The sequence below is a fragment of the Halichondria panicea genome, chromosome 5 (genome assembly GCF_963675165.1).
Source record: "Halichondria panicea chromosome 5, odHalPani1.1, whole genome shotgun sequence".
Lineage (NCBI taxonomy): Eukaryota > Metazoa > Porifera > Demospongiae > Suberitida > Halichondriidae > Halichondria > Halichondria panicea.
This window is the reverse complement of record NC_087381.1, coordinates 5,285,648-5,303,377: the sequence shown is the minus strand read 5'-3', so window position 1 is coordinate 5,303,377 and position 17,730 is coordinate 5,285,648. Positions and strand designations below refer to the sequence as shown.

The 17,730-nt window shown below is 40.1% G+C and overlaps 1 protein-coding gene across 1 annotated transcript; it reads right to left on the bottom strand.

Moving 5' to 3' along the window:
* Positions 1-1,644: 1,644 nt before the first annotated feature.
* LOC135335736 (uncharacterized) lies at positions 1,645-14,887 on the bottom strand. The gene is made up of 10 exons (XM_064531277.1): positions 14,776-14,887; positions 8,344-8,379; positions 8,229-8,270; positions 8,085-8,147; positions 7,367-7,465; positions 3,421-3,540; positions 3,192-3,366; positions 2,485-2,655; positions 1,996-2,359; positions 1,645-1,841 (listed from the first exon to the last, which is right to left on the bottom strand). The coding sequence occupies exons 1-10, from the start codon at positions 14,883-14,885 to the stop codon at positions 1,819-1,821; spliced, it is 1,203 nt and encodes a 400-aa protein (XP_064387347.1). The 5' UTR covers positions 14,886-14,887; the 3' UTR covers positions 1,645-1,818.
* Between the last annotated feature and the right edge of the window lie 2,843 nt (positions 14,888-17,730).

Below are 17,730 nucleotides of genomic sequence, written 5' to 3'. Positions count from 1 at the left end.
CCACAGGTGGCTGACTACCATGCATCCTCCACAATTTCTTGCTCTTTGATTTGCAGTGTATTCTCAGGAAAAGTTCTTGATAACAAAGTGCATGGGCTGCGACTGCTGCTTGTATTCTCAGTAGTATATGCTCAGCCTATATGAATGCATGCATGCATGCATGTGCTGTGTATACAATGGCTATGTGCTGCCACACTGTAACACAGGCCTTATTTTGCACATAATTATGGCTGCCTTATACTGTTATCGTCAGTGACCAAGCAGCACAGATTATAGGCTAGTAATATATTCTGTATTGGAGTTTAGATCTACATAAACATTATAGCCATTGATTCTCAACTCAACCTCCTATTACCGTTGTGCTGCATGGCTTGACTCCACTGCTCAGAATAGACTTCTCTAGGGGGGCCCTATAATCACTAAGGGGGGCGTATACCGCTAGTGCAATGGGGCCCCCCTTACACCCCAAATCGCTAGCGTTTTAGGGCCGGGGGGGCCCCAAAATAAGGGGGGGCCCATATCGCTTCTACACCGGTCTATAAAAGCGTGGGTGAATATCTTACGTCAAGATTGTGGGCTACATATCGCCCACGTTCATAAAAATCCTTGTGGATCACGCGATTTCCCGAACCAGGCCTTACTTTTTCTTAACTGTACGCCCATTTCTTTCTTTGCTGCCTCACGATGTCTTTATGGATGAACAGTGACAACAGCAAGAAAAAGTAAGGCCTGGGATCGAGGCTATACATTTTGCATGCAGCACAAATACCTACTCTGACTTAACGTTTCACAGGGAAAATATTTAAATTTCCTGCTACAGTGCTGCTACATTGCAGCCCATAAAATCTGCACATTTCCTGAAAAATGGCTGTCCTGCAAGTGTCCTGCAACCTACTTACAAAGGATAGTGCAACGTTTTCTGTATAGTTTCCTTTACTATTCCTGAAGAAGTTCAGGACATGTGTAAGATTCATAAAGGAAAGTCTACAGGAAATTTTGTACTATCCTGAAAGTATAGGAAATTTAGATATTTTCCTGTGTTTGACCGCGCCCACATTTGACCACAACAGGAAGCAAAATTTTAAGCCAGAAATTGTGTTTCTACAGTCCTGAAAAGTTGATTTTCAGAAAATTTTTGTTTTAGGGCTATTTTATACCCCACAAAGAACATTTTAAGGCAAAAAATAAAACTTTATTTTTTCATGGTACCTTCCCTTTAAAAAATAGTTTACCAACATCTTTCAACCTTTATTGGAAAGGAAAAACTCATCAAGCTAACTCTCCTTCCTCTCATGCACCATCATACTGGCAAACATCACTGTTCTGCATAAACTCTTCAGATCTCCAATTCAAGATACAACATTTTGGATTATGTCACACCAACTACAGGCTATACACCAGATCCTCGGACAATCATAGATTAAATCACACGTACTAACGTACGAACACTCTCAGTTTATCGTCTCCCAAGATTATGGAATAGCCTGCCACCAATCGAACATGAACCTCACGAGCAGCACCATCAAAGCCACATTGAAGAATTTCCTCTGGCAACACTTCCTCAGCAATTCCACTATATAGTACTTCAAATGCTCATGCAACAAAATTTATGTTGCAACATTCACATAATTATATATAGTTTTGTTGTTTATTACAATTATGGTAACCTGTTTCTATATACAGGCTTGCCATCAGCATTTCTAGGTTAGTACACTAGCTGCTATATACATTATTTATTTTGTCTATACGATATATTCATACTATATATATACTCTCTTCGATCTTCGATTCTCTTTATATCTCATTTCTGTCATGATTTTAGTCCATGGTACTTGCAGTATCTATATAATATATATACATCAAGCATTCATAATGCATAAATATAATACTGGTTATGCATCATAGCAATTAAACTGGGTGAGGTTTCACTACCATGCATAATTTATTATAGAGCAGCTATTATATCAGGACGTTATCATTGGTATGTATGTATACCTGCGGCTGGTTGCTGTGCATTTGTTGCATCCGATGATCCTGAAACAGTGTCTTCATTGTGAACACTGCTGGTGCTAGTGACCACCACTCCTGGGAGGAACACCGTCCCTTGATAGTTGTGGTATACAATGGGGCGAAGGTAGCTCACAGGTATTTCTGGATTTTCTTGAGGGTCTGGAGTTCCTCGGACATACTTCCACTCATGAAGTTCTGATACAAAATGTTTTTCAACGTTGGAAATGAGGTATGGTGGGACTCGTTTGCTCATTTTTACACACAGGGATAGTGCACTTTGAACAAATTTGTCCATGTTTGTCAATTGGCAACACTGCTTAGTTTCCTTGAACTTTGTTAGCATTTTAGGCTGTATAATTATATAATAACACTATCATCATCATATGCATGTATCATGTTACTCATTGTAACAGTATAGGTATATGTAGCATCTGCATGCATGCATGCATGCTGCGTTGTATTATAATTACTCACATAGAGGGTGAAATCCTCCTTAACCTTTGGGATATTAACAAGGATAGAAAAAGCACGCTGGACTTCTTTCAGATTAGTCTCCGCATCAGGGCTCGGCTGAGGAGTGAAAAGAGCTCTCAAACAATCAGCCATTCTCTCAATTAGCTCTTCCTGTACACTGTCACCAATGTCCTAATATTTAATTATTATGATTATAATTATGCAGCCTTCATAATTATAAATTACGCCTGACATGCACCCTTATAGTTATTGTCCACTATAATTATATGTATGGCAGTAAACCTCCGAGGCCGAGGGCAAAGCCCTAATAAGGAGGATGGTCACTTACGTTGCATAAATTCTAATGTATATAATTATATAGTATAGCAGTGGAGTATACTGACTTGTCAATGTCCCATTAATTGAGCTCCACCCTTTCCCCCGCCTTCCTGCATGGTGTTTAACGAGCCTAGCTCACCCACATGTCCTACCCTTGCCAACCAGTGTCTATAGCTTCATTTTGGTTGTAGTATAAAATCAGTGCACCCTCAACTCGGGCCTCAAGGCAAGGAAGTTTATGAGGAATGTGGAGTTTATGGTTTACCCCACCCAGTTGCTATGATACAGACCCAAGTGGGACCCCGATAAATAAGCACTGACTTTTTGCAGCATGTATATACATGCCAGTGAAGTATAATCATGATCATGCATGCAGTGCATGCACTCACCATGAACATGTCACAGAAGACACGGAGGATTTCATTTTTCTGTGAGTAGGTGATGTCTTTGGGTAAATCTTGAGCTTTATACAGAAATAAGTCATTCCACAGACTTCTCACAACACCTTCTTCTAACGAGTTATCTTGGTAACGTGCAAAGTCGGTATTTATTTTGACAGAAAACCTGTATGTTAATTGACACATTGTTAGCATGTCAATTATAAAATAATAATGCTACCTCTGTAAGGTAGTATCCTTGTCTTTGATGTCATCTCTTAACTCTTTTATTTTTTGCTCGAGTTCAGGGCATTGTTCACATGGTTTCCAAAACAGTTTGGACCAAATTGAACCTGATTTCCTGCATGCATGCAACCACAAAATAATTATTATAACAAAGCTGAAATTTCTCCAATCACTAAATCAGTATAGGTTTTACATAGGATTGGCAGTGGGTTTGCCTGTGTTTAGCAATATTATTTCATTTCATAATATTATTTTGACTCCTGTTTAAACTGTTCTATCTCTGCAGGGAAAGGCCACATCAAGAAACTGAATGGACAGATAGTTTATATAGCCTTTTCTCTCTTTGTATGTAAGTAAGTAAGTTTAATTCTTGCCCAGCATTTTCTCCAAGTACAGCCATATCCAGGACATTCTGCACAGGGTTTCCAAACGACTACAACCTAGATTACAAGCGCTTCTTCAAATTTGCGATTGCTTCCACGAGGCAGATGACCTCTCAGTCTCTACTTCTCTTACCTAGACAATTCCGCCATCTTTACGTTGTGGCCAAATAATAGATAGGCGTAGCTAAAAAACTGTGCGCTATGCAGTGCTTTTCCAGAGCCTGAGGTGTTGCTTTTCTTTACACTATTCAGCTCTAGCTCCCTTCCTCTGACAGGTATGCTATAATTATGCACTGGCTAGATATCATTGAAATAACTTAAAATGGCTGTTATAAATTTCAACATATCAAGCAATAAAATTATTGCACTATTATTATTAGTCCTGTCTTCTCTCTTAAACTTCTGTACTGCATGCCTCTTGACGTTCCACTTATCCATGTCATGATATGTAAAGTTATACTTATGTACTGAAAAAGAAAGGGAATCCGACTAGAAAAACATTTGCAATGTGAAAATTGCTAGGATTGGCGGGGGGACCACCGAAAAGCGTGGAAACAAGAAATCAGACGAGAGCATATAACTCCAATCCGTTACATTATAGTATAATTATAGACTGTGTTCCAGATCCATCTACCAGCTTCCATTCACCACATCATTCCATGCAGATCACCAGTAATGCATGTTACTATACGCATGGATGGACTGTGTGTACCTGTGCTCAACACTGCATGTATATTAGGAACATCAATTCATCACAAATCATCATGATTATATGCCCGTACATTCCAAAATGGATGTATATAAGGGATCGGTCCTCACCCCACCAGTAAAAATTGCTTGGATTGGCCGGGAAAAACATGGAAAACAACCAGTATATACATGTGAATGACGTTGTAACGGATTGGAGTTATGCTTTCATCTGATTTCTTGTTTCCATGCTTTTTGGTGGTTCCCCCGGCCAATCCTAGCAATTTTCACATTGAAATTGTAGTTGGATCTCATATAACTATTCCAAACATGGCTATAACTAATACATAATTTTCTAAGAAATTACAGCAAGTATATAGAGAGATACAATTATTATCTCGACAGAATGTCACATGGTGGGGGACAATAATTATAGTATGACTTTCTAACGTCAAAACAATTATACTCCCTCCATCACGGGCGAACTAATAGCTGCATGGTAAAAGTTGCAACTATCCCAAAGATTATAATTGTCTACGTTTATATTACCCCTCTCACCATGCATCAAGAGAGTATATCAATCACCTGCTTATAATTATCTAGCTCTCTTTCCAAATTTGACTATTACTGGCGATTTCATGATCAATTGCCCTAACGGTAACTGGTCTTCTCTTTCAGGCCCCTGTCTATACACTTATACTCCCAATCTCTATGCGATTTCATCACAAAACTGGATCAACCAATCCTTACGCTACTCCGATCACTTCTTATAGTTTTCACAGCCCAATCAAAATCGTACATGTAAGCAGCCTATTCCACAAGAAACTTTAAACTACAAACCATGCACAGGGGCGGATCCAGGGGTATAAAATAGGGGGATTATCCCCCCCCCTTCCTTCTAAGAACCTTCATCTAAGACTACAGTAGAACCTCGCTAATCCGGACCCCTTTCATCCGAAACCTCGCAAATCCGGACAAAATGCAAACTGAAAAAGAGGAGAGGCTGTCAGTACAATAGACTACTGCGCATGCGCAATCCATATTGCTTCATTCATAAACTGCTCAAGACAATTATGGCCACTGCAAAGAAAACAAAGAAAGAGCTCACAAGACTCACTGTATATTGGAGAGAAAGTTGAGATAAAAGACTGTTCTAGCTAGCAGCTTCCCTTCTGGCTACAGTAATATCATAATACATGTATAAAAGTGTCGTTGTTAATGATATTCATAATCAATTAATAACATCCGTTGATCCGGAAATTTCATGTATTCAGATGGTGTCTGGTCCGGCTCTATTCGGATTAGCGAGGTTCTATGATCTATCAGCTACATGTACTTACTGGATCACGATATGTAGCTAGGTGACATTATCATGACCACATGCACCCAGTTTGATACTGAGCATGACCGAGAATTCTTGATGAGCCGTGCAGAAAACACAAAAATTGATCCAGACAATCACCTCAGAACTAGAATATAGCTATACAGTAGACTCTCGCTATTCCGGCTCTCTGAAGTACGGCCACCTCGATATACCGGCCATTTGGCTTGGCACAGAATGCTAGCTATAATGTTTACTGCACAAAACTCACCCTGAAGTACAGACACTCGCTATTCCGTTTACCGGCCAGTGCTGGCTGTCCCAAACAAGGTTTTCAATGTAATTTTATACGTATAATTATTACGGCCGGATATAACGTTTTGGGTGTGGTTTAGCAAATAAAATTGAATTACACTTAAATAGAGAATAGAATAATTCATTATCCTACACTATCCTCGAGACAAGAACCGCAAAAGTAGTCATTAGATTCGAGGTATAAGGTAGTTTTTAAGCCGCGGCTATTTCCTGAGCTGCAGCCACCTCGCTATTCCGGCCAAGCTGCATGGTCCCAAGGGTGACCGGATTAACGAGAGTCTACTGTACACTGAAAAACAGTTGAGCTTTTTGACCTTTTTTTTTAGAAAATTGTTTTGTGATTCTCCCCCCCCTACCAACATTCCTGGATCCGCCCCTGAACCAATGTCAAGAATTACCCACAACAGCAAGGATAAACATAACGTGAAACGTATTAAAACCTGGACTTGCTCTCTGAAAAGGAAACATGCATGCATACTATACCGTAGCAAGCTATGCAAACTAGAGCAACTACAATTATACAAAACCAATCCCTCAGCTAAAATGTATTACGACACAAAACTATAGCACTGAGACTAGCAGCCAAACCCCAAAAGCTAAATTGAAACATTTGACTAAACTCCATGGGTCACAATTTAGCCTCCCTATAAACCCTACGAAGACAACATGCATGCATGCAGGTATATCGACAACATCAACCCCAAGGTTTTAAAAGTATAATTGTGCAGACTAGCTGAACCCTTAACCGACATCTTTAACCAAAGTTTCCAGCGAATGAAAACACCACAAATTAATATTAAATACATGCAGATACAAGCCTAGCAACCAACTAATACCGCCCCATGAGGAGCATCTTCTTCTCCAAAACAAACTAGACATAAGTTGAATAGAAAATTTATGCAGACCGATGATGCTATTATGAAAGATTCTGAAGAGACTGCAACATGCAGCCTTTACTGTGAGTCAAACTATAACCATAACTCGAGAAATAAGCTTTATAGTTAATACTTCCACGAATCAAAATTCAAGAGAACGTGGCTAGAAGCCTATATAGAAGCTGTTAGTTTTCGTCGCATTGCAACCATTGAGCAGTTACATGCAGTGGAACAGACACACACACAGACATACACACATGCAGTCATCTCTTTATTGTATTCCTCGTGCGGCTACGCCTCGAAGTATACTAATATAGACGAGATAATTATATAACGGGTGATAGAAAATATATAGCTTACCCAGCATGGGTATTGCCGTAATCTCTTTGACTACATGCACAGACCCGGGTGTGATTTTTGTCTGTCTCCATCAGTTTTTCCTTCACAAACTCTTGATGTCTGCACGATAAAACAAATTCTATCTGAGCCAACTGCATTGGATTGGATACCCCACATGCATATAGATTGGCTGTAGTTTTTTCTGTTTCTACTGCCACAAATCCTGTTAATTTAACCAAGGCCTTGTCGGCCCTTATAAGTATAGTTCTATATTATACGTATAGGGAGTACGCAGTATATATAGGCCTTAATTGGCTGATCATGATATTACTAGCATAATTTCGTAAGTGCGATGTACTTCTGAAAAATAAAAGTGTAATATTTATATAAGTTTGAAAGCCTATACTTTACTGCTGGCATGTTATGTATGAAAATGATTTTTCTATGTTTGCATACACATACAATAGCGTTGCGGTTCTATATTATATATAGATGACGTAATTCTCTTGAATTTATTTTAATGCATAACTAACTAGCTGCTTAAGCCTCCCACTCACTTATGTTTATGGATCTACCACTGTAAGGTCAGGGGTGTGTGCTCGAGTACCCTCTGCTATATAATTATGGCTGACTTGAAATGCAATTGCCATGCAGTTTACAAGCATGCATGCATGCACATGCATCACGTGAGCCTGCATGCATGCTATTATAGCCAGATATGCAAACAAACTAATCTTACCCATCACTTATCTCCTTATACTTTTGAACTTCCTGTTGCAACGACAATTTGTCTTCTCTGAGTCTTGTATATTACGTGAAAAATCAGTATAAGGTATAATTATAAGCATGTTAAGGGAATGCACCATCCATGCATGCAACTTACTTTTTACAGTCAGTTTCTAAGTTTTTGATGTCTTGCTGAAGACTGAAATTAAATGTCCCCAAAGTATAGAGAGTATATAATTATAGACTGTAGTCACATTACATGCATGATTTACCTTTTGATAATGCATGCCGATCTACACGAGCACTCTCTGGAATATATAAGCAGCAAGTAAAAATTAATGGTTACACAGCAATAAAAAATATCATTCAACGGCATCTTAACAAAACATATATTGCATGCATCATTATCATTAGCATGCCAAGGACTTTAAACGTCTGAATTAAAAGCACCATTGCACTTGGGTGCTTTTATTAATTCAGAAGTTTTTAGACGTTTCTATACCGTTTGTATAATTAATGGATGATAATTATACTAGGCTGGGAGAAGTACCATAATGCTGGAGAGAGAGAGAGCCGTACGTCAATCTGTAATAAGACTAACAACACCATGAACACTCTAGATTATAGCTATATATAAAGTACATTAATTGTTTAATGAAAGCACCGCGGGTGCTGATGCCTCGGTGGAGGTGTCAAAGCAAAGCTATAGCTTTTACACACATTATAATTATCATGATGGCACATTTTCTACGAGCATTACCATGAGGTACAGGGTCATTAAGTTAACTTGCACACCAACTGTACACACACCTAACTAGTTATGTTGATGATCATTACCTATTGTATATAACTTAAACTTGAAGATGCATAGATCCTTACCCACTAACTTCCACTAATGAATGAGTGGCCAAAAATATTCCTAGTGTTATCCACTTCTCTTGTCGTTTATGAAAAACATTTAGATGCACAAAGAAACTCAATTACGAGTGGGTAATGATCGACCATGATTGTTGTTAAAAATGATGGATGCCAAAAGTCTATAAAATGAATGGCTGCATCAGCAGAGCCTTACAGCTCTCTTCTCACTCTTGCGGTTATACCAATAGCTAGCGTTCTAGTGTAGAGCTATAACTACTAAGTATAGAGTAGTAACACTACATAGACAAGTTTTGCTACGCACTCTTCTGAAAAGGCTGCAAAGGCATTCCAAGTAAGCAAAAGTAGGCGAGAACGAAGTATTATTTTTGCAAATCCACGAATTAAAATCCATGACTATAGAAGCCTATATAGAAACTCTTACTAATATAGTTCATTGATCCTTGAGCAGCTGTAACACAGACAGACAGACAGACACACACACACACACATGCACACTATACCGTATACCTCGCTTGCATGCGCACCGAGGCATAACAAACACGGTCCACTTACATATAATATTATATGCATGATTGATAGTCATTGTCACTTATACATTTCGTGAAAACCGTTATATACACCGAATATCATTTTCATTAAATTGGCCTGTGTGCATGGGTGTTCCGACGTTGTGACGTGTTTTTGAGAATTATCACTTTGTGCATGAGATAAATAAAAAAGTGGAACTTTAAGGAAGCAATGAACTATTGGTTGAATGTTAAGAAAAGAAGACAGGACAGGGAACAAGCCTTTATTTAGCAACAATTATGTTGCTGAGGATATAACTTTGTGAGTTGATAAAATTATATGTCTGACAGGTAATTGGGCAGCTTAATTGAAGCCTAATCAGTCACTGTGTACTTTTAAGAGAGGTGTATATAGACTTAGTGCATGGAGGGAGGCCGCCTGCACGTCATGGATTATTTTGCCCCCCCCCCCCACCGACAACTAATCTATCCTTCAGTTCTTGTCCCTAAAAAACATTCATAAGATGCAAGCTGCATGCGCTGTGCTAATGCCTCTCACCATGCATGTATGTTGTTTTGCAAATTGTTGAATGAACCCATGCACACTGTCTTTATATAGAATTAAGAGGAGCTAAAATTATAATTAGACACTAGTAGATAAGATCTACATGGGAAGTACATGGGGGAAATGGTCAACAAATTGTTAGTAAATTTTTTGGCCTACTCAACATGCATGGGGGATGGGGGTAACATGGGGGAAAGTACACAGCTGATACATGCATGGGGGAAAGGTCACTGATGGGTTGTCACTTCCCCACGTTTCCCCCATATATCGCCCCAGGTGGGGGGGGGGCATATCATTGATAGGTGCATTAGCAATAGCTTTTATACACATAAATTATTAGAATATTAATTTTGCTGCATGCCGAGAAACTCAGAAGTGGTTTTGTCTCCAATTTAACACTAGGTCGCCTCCTCGAGCATGATTGTTGTTAAAAACGATCGATGCCAAAAGTCCAAATTAATGGCTGCAACAGCAGCGCCTTGCAGCTCTCTATAGTCTTCTCACTCATGCAACTACCAATTAATAGCGAGTGTTCTAACGCAGAGCTAACTACTAAGTAGAGAAGCAACACTCCATGGAAAAGATTTGCTACCCACTCTTCTGAAAAGGCTGCAATGGAATTAGCAAAACTAGGCATAACTCGAGAACCAAGCATTATTTTGCAAATACATGAATTGAAATCCAAGAAAACATGACTATAGAAGCCTATAGAAACTCTTACTTGAACTTCATTGTGATCCTTGAGCAGCTGTAGCAGTCTGTCTATACACTAGACACACTGACAGACAGACAGACAGATAGACACACACACACACACACACACACACACACACACACACACACAAACTACCGTATATACCTCGCGTGCGCATGCGCATGCACCGAGGCATAATTATATATAGCTTCTATCCTTGAAGATGATTCATCAAGCCATGCTTCAGATAGACTTTTGTTTCCATTAATTAAGCTATGATGTTCCAGTGTATGCTGGAGCTCCTTCAACGTGGAGGGAATGTATACACATAAATAATAGTTAGACACTGTTTTGGAGGTGCATGTCCATGGGATTTAGAAGCCCAAAGGCACTGATTTAGTATCTCGAACGTAGCGAGGGTACTACAAGTGGCTGAGGGCTTCTAAATCACATGGACACCGACAAAACTGTGTCTAACTCATTTAGATACTATAGTGCGCGTGCGCAAACCGCTTGACTAAAATACAATTACTTGACAAAACGGAATATACTAAGTAAATTTGCAGGTATACTAGCTAAGGTCACTGTTAGTTGCATACTTGTTTCAGCTCAACCTCCCTCCTCGGGTTTTGCTCACCTCCTCAATTAAGTCATTATTGCTGATGTCAGCCATTTTTGAGGTCAAAGTTCTTTTTTTTGCCGACATTGCAGAGCCAGTGTGTAAAAAAAATCAAACAATTTTGTTCAGACTCTGTCCTTTTGTGTATTTTTGTCAGTTAAAAAAACAGGAAATGACGTCATCATTTATCTGCTAAACCACACCCAAAACGTCATATCCGGCCGAATTAAACGTGTTAAAAACCTATAGTTTGGGGAAGCCAGCATGCACTGGCCGTGCAGTATACGGAATAGCAGAGTGGCCGTACTTCAAGGTGAGTTTTGTGCAGTAAACATCTAGCTATAGCAATCCGTGCCAAACCAAATGGCCGGTATATCGAGAGTCTATATACTGGGCATACGTATACATATACAGGAAAAATGAAAGGGGGGGGCTAGTAGAAAGGGGCGAAGTGATAAAAGTGCCTCAGAAATTTTGTAGCTTTTTACACTTTGCTCACAATTAGACCTTTGAACTTTCATATTAATGAGTGAATACTGAATCGAAAAAGCTTATTACAAAAACTCGTTTTAATCATGAACAAAAGGATTGTATATACGTACTTTATAAAATTAATGAAAGAATCACAATGCCTACTGCACTGAGAGTGAGATGGGGTGAGGCTGCTAAGCTTGCTTGCAACTGGCTAGGCTGAAAAAGTCTGAGATCTGTGCTCCATGTTGCATGCAGTAGACTAGCCTCGTTCCGACCTAGCGTTCAATTGGAGACGGATCGGCCTGGGAACGAGGCTAGCAGTAGACTAGATCTAGCTACAGAGGAGGTAGACTGGAAACCACGCCCCTTTCTTTAGGGAAAGAGACTGGCCAGGTGACTATCAACGACTCGTCCCAACGGAATGCTTGGAATGTAGTGTGTGCATGAATGCGTGGGAGATATCTAAACCTCAATGTTGCACACTAAGCATAAATTTTATTTATAATTGATATTTTTAGCTGTACAGTTGCAGTAAGTCTACTTAGCTAGCTGTTTGGATATAAGTTAGCCTCGAGACCAGCCGTTCGTTATCTGAAAGAACGCCTGGTCAAGTTCTAATGTGCAACTTGTCTAGCTGAGTCAGCGTTTTATAGCATCATAATGATATTCATGGGTAATACACCTTGTGCGGACCTTGTGCGGGCAATTACCGGTCCAAGAAATTCCTGGACCATAGAACGAGTGCTACATTAGAACTTGACCAGGCGTTCTTTCAGATAACGAACGGCTGGTCTCAAGGCTAGATATAAGTTGTCTATCAGTACTTCTCCAGAAGCAATTCTAAAGTTGCTACAACTTGGCTGGCTACAAGGCCACTGCAAAAATAACAGACAGAAGTAGCAGAGATGCAGAGATATATTTGTCTCTCTGCCGAATGGTTTATGGAAAGTCCCTTTGCTTTGCCCTATTGCAAGCAACATTTGAGTTTCTATTACAGCGGTATCATTGCCACAGACAGGACAAGAACTAGGTACATCCAGGTGACAGCTAGCTCCAGACTTGGACATAGTTTTGCAGCAGTTGACTTGTGATTGAAATTAAGTTTGGTAGGTGGCTGAGCTAGCTAGCTTGCTAGAGTACAGTAGATCTAGCCAAAGTATACTAAACCGCAACACTGGTGACCACACCCTTTTCCCTGAACCACTTCCGCAAAATTCAGTACGCAATGAAGACGAGTCGTTTATAGTCACCTGGACAGTCTCTTTCCCTAAAGAAAGGGGCGTGGTTTCCAGTCTACAGAGGAGGTTGGTCACGATTAATTGTTAATTAATCTTCTAATTTTCTTTGTAACCTCCAATTCCATGGAAACTTGAGAGCTAGAGAAAGTAGCTATCCTAGCTAAGCCAAAAGGCTGAAACGATCATAGCCTTTTATACTAGTAGGATACTCAGTGATACTAGAACGTGAATACTCGAAGTAATAAGCCAGAAACTAAGATTAGTCACAAAGTTCCAGTTGTTGCTGCACTTTCCTTGTTTCTTTGACTCCTGTATTAATATAGCAGGTGTAGCAACGATTGTTTTAAACTACTATGACTCATAGGCTAACAGGAGACGTAATACAAAACAGATAAACGCTCGAATGCCAAAATAAGATAAAAGTGCTGACTCAGCGGGTTGGGGTTCCTTCAATGGCTTCTGTGCATTTACTGTAGGAATTGGAGGTTACAAATAGAAGATTAATTAACAATCGTGACCAACCTCCTCTAGATCTAGCACAGAGAAAGTCCGACAACCGTGTGCCTAACATTCAGTAGTAATGTTTGGCAAACATTAATGTTAGGCGCACAGAGTCTGTTTGCTGAATCAGCATTTTCATAAAACTTGCCTTTAGAGGTAGGTGTTGCACTCTTGTTAGACTTAGCCCTCTGTCTTGTATTGTTAGGCCTAGTTTTAGTAATAGGAGCTCTAACTCTCCTGTAAAGGCAAGTTTTATTAAATGCTGATTCAGCAAATATTAATTCTAGGCGCACGGTTGTCGGACCTCCTCTAGCCTCGAATCCAGGCCGATTAAAATACGGCCTGGTATATATTGCATGTGTAATTAATCATAGGCGTGGTCCATACACGCCCATGTACTATCTACTATGTATATGAAGCTTTGTAGCCTAGCTATAGCTAGCTGTGGCCCTCTATGGTATTGTCGAGAAGGCAGAAGAGGCTCTCATCTACCTCTATAATGGTTGGATGGTCGTGTGATGTTCAGTTTGAACTTGGTTTCTGTACAAATGAGAGCTTCTGCTGGCTTCAGACTAGATGCAAGCCTTCTCGACAACACCATAGAGGGCCACAGCTAGCTAGCAAGCCTTCTCGACAACGCAATAGAGAGCATAAGCCACAACTTCACAGGAGACAAGTATTTGTTAAAATTAATACGGAAAGAAACTAGTAAACAAACCAGTTTACGGTATAATTTTACAAAGGTTTACTATAAAGTATACAAGTTACCCATATTCTGGGAGACTCAGTTAGCGCATGTGCACTATCACGCATGCAATAGAGACCAGGCCGTATTTTAATTGGCCTGGTCTCGAGGCTAGACCTCCTCTGGATCTAGCATGCAGTTGCAAACATAGCGCAAGCAGAGGAGGTACGACATAAGTTGACCTTTTTGCTAATGAGTTACTCCCGTATTGCATTCCTGCAGCATGACAGGATGTAACGCCCACATTTAGGTGTGGCCTCGCGTCATAATTTATCATCAAGTTTCACGGAGGAATTGTGAGTGTACGGAGAAAGAAGAGAATATACGGAAGCACAACACCAAAACTTGCTTTCCTAGCTAGCTAAAAGACTACAAACAATCATAGTACTCCACAGTAGTTATAAATAATGCCTAGCTATATCCTGTGACATAAGAAAATGAATACCATTGTCATAGTTGTGAAGAAATGAGCTATAAACTTACAGTGTAAGAGTTTGTTGCGCTTTCTTAGACTCTCCAGCCAGCCCTTCCTCGGGGTATAAAGGAACTTGTGGATTGCCTATCTGAGAGTTGTGCTGGTGGAATTTTAGCATGACATCGTGTATGACATCACCATGTGGTTTGTAATATCTGATATGCGTGGGTTGCAAATGGCTACACAATTACAAATAAGCTCCCCTTGCTTAGTTTGTGGCAGAGAAACCAAGAAACCATGAGAACTGGTTGGTAGAAGGCTACTGTCAAGCCCTTTCCATCCCCACATACTTTCAGACTGGAAAGATTTTCTCCAATGTAAGACAAGTGGTGCAAATCATCTACATACTAAAGTCACTGGAGGATTTGTCTCAATTGCAGCTTGATTGATAAGCTCTGCTTGGTCGCTTAATCTTGCACTAGCACAGTCTTGCCAATCCATCATGCATTGTACCACAAAGAAACTAACTAAGCGATACTGTGGGCGTAAGAATGTCACATGACATTGATACTGCACTCTGATTGGTCATTACCAGATTCAGGTAACGGCACAACTCTCAGATAGGCAATCCACCAGTCCCTTACCCCGAGGAAGGGCTGGCTGGCGAGTCTAGCGCTTTCTATGGCTCCTGTGTTAATGTAAGGCCACTCCAAGTGATACTCTGGTTTCTGGTCCACCGCCCGCATCAGATTTTATTCTATCTCATTATTGGATTTCTATCTCACTACGCATGCGCAGAATGGTCCACGTGGTACAAAATAGTGTGATAATGATATTTATTTGCAAAATAATGAGGTGAAATTGATATTGACATAATGAGAAAAGCCGCCCGCCCGCATGCAATTAGAAAAACTTCAGGACCAGAAACCAGAGTGTCACTTGGAGTGGCCTAACACTTATAGTAGATACTAAGATTGATAGACTAGTAGAAAATGCCTCTTGGAGAGACTCCACAAGAAAGCACAGTAAAATAGCGCTGACAGTGCATAAAAATACCTGCTGAGTCAACACAAATATCATGTGGGCGTGACACCTATCATGTTCCCAAAAATAGGGGGACAGTTCTACCATTCGTTCTACTGCATCCCGTACTAACTATGAATATCATTAATATTAGCCGGGCCTCTAACCACAGAGCTCAGCTTGCTGCATAGAAGGGAGGAGCTGGGAAGCCAATAAATGCATTACGTAAGGGCTATACAATCTGATTGGTGCTAAATGCATTATGTAAGCAGTCTGCAATCTGATTGGTGCTGCATGATTTTCTGCAGCAGAACGAATGCTAGATAGGGCTGCAACTCTTAGTAGTTAGACCTGGCTGTTGTCTATAGCATCTCTTAAGTCAGTGAGTCTACAGATGCATGCCATAAGTACAAGGTTGCATGGTGGAAAATTTTGTAACCTCAGACTAGCAATACATATATAGGTAGTTTTTTCAAAAGGGGGGAATTTAGCCCCTCAAAACCACCCCCTGGATCCGCCCCTGCGCAGGCGCCTCGCGGGAAGCTCTGATTTTGTTTTATGTTTGATAATAATAGCTAAATGAAAAGTAGAGAAAATAACTGTCGGATCAGACATGCAGTCGACTTGTCCTGTTGGAACTGTGATGTGTATAGTGTTAGGTCTAGTATCAGATCCACGTTGTTGTGAGCTTATAAAATATAATTATTATAAACTGTCATTGTACTTTTACTTTCTCTCTGCAGTAGCTAAAATAAAAACGTCATGACACTGTTTCAGTATAGATCTACTTTGTGATACCTCTAATATAATATGAGCTGACCTCTGCATGCTGATCTGCCTGCTGTCGCCTAGCTCTTGCTCTTCTGTCCCTCCCTAGCCTCGATCCCAGGCCGAGTTTTCGCTTTTATAATGGTTAGGCGAACAACTAGGCCTGGTACTAGTTGTCTGCGCATGCGTCAGTCGTTCGTCAGATTCTGACAAATGGATATTCTCGTTCACTTTCGTGACATTTATATTCGTGTACTATCGTGTACTAGAAGTCAGTTCCCATTTTATCACTATTGGAAGTTTGGAAACTAGTTTGGAATGGCTCTTAGCTGAAGCTTCTCTCTTCTCTGAAGCTTAGAAAACATTATTCTGAAGACTGAATAACAAGGGAAGAGGTATAAAGCTTTGTCAAGCTTGTTAAGGTTAGATATTTTTGTGTGGGCCCTATATGCTATCAAGTCTTGTTCATGTTTGGCAAGATCTATATAGGTAGACTACTATAGTTTCATCATTAATATGGTGGATAAGTGAAGAGTGTGAGCTAGAGAACTTGGTGCTTGCTGCCATCATCAGCTCGTCGACAATGACACTATAACTACGAGAAATTTAATCTACACGTATTTAGAATGTCTACTTCTCTGTACAGGAGCAATGGCTAATATCCAACTATCCCAGGCAACAGTGCTCCTCTTGGCTATCAGTTTGAGGTAAGGGTTTAACCGTCTTTGGATAATATTATCCTATACTCACAGGACTGGAGTATGACCTGCTCGTCCGAGCGTTGTTGGGTAGCTTAGAGGCATCAAGAGAATCTACGTTTTCTCAAGAAAAATTTAACTGAGTTACGAGTTGGGGCCTATAGAATCAGAGAAGTCCAGCAGCCTGCTAAATCTTTTTGAAACTTAATTTGAAGGCATTCAATCATCCTGAAGTTGCCCTGCATAGGTCACTGTAATCGTGCTGCAGCACAACTGGTAACTCCCCAGGCCCTTGTGAAGCAGCTCCGTATGTGCATCTTTTGTGTACTCACTCTGTGCAGTTTCTGTTCTGTGTACAAATTTCGATTATTTACTTATTAAATATTTTGCCGACCACAAATACAAAGAATATTTGACGCATGCGCAGACAACTAGTACCAGGTTCGCTTAACCGTTATAAAAGCGAAAACTCGGCCTGGGATCGAGGCTATAGTCCCTTCCTTGTGTTTGATGCACATGCAGACAGCTATATAT

Bases quoted from the DNA above. Each gene is read 5' to 3' on its own strand.
- LOC135335736 (XM_064531277.1), bottom strand. From the start codon at position 14,885: ATGCTAAAATTCCACCAGCACAACTCTCAGATAGGCAATCCACAAGTT. The intron at 3,367-3,420 runs GTAGCATTATTA...ATTAACATACAG, and splicing joins AAGGATACTACCTTACAGAG to GTTTTCTGTCAAAATAAATA. The intron at 2,656-3,191 runs GTGAGTGCATGC...ATTAAATATTAG, and splicing joins TCTTCTGTGACATGTTCATG to GACATTGGTGACAGTGTACA.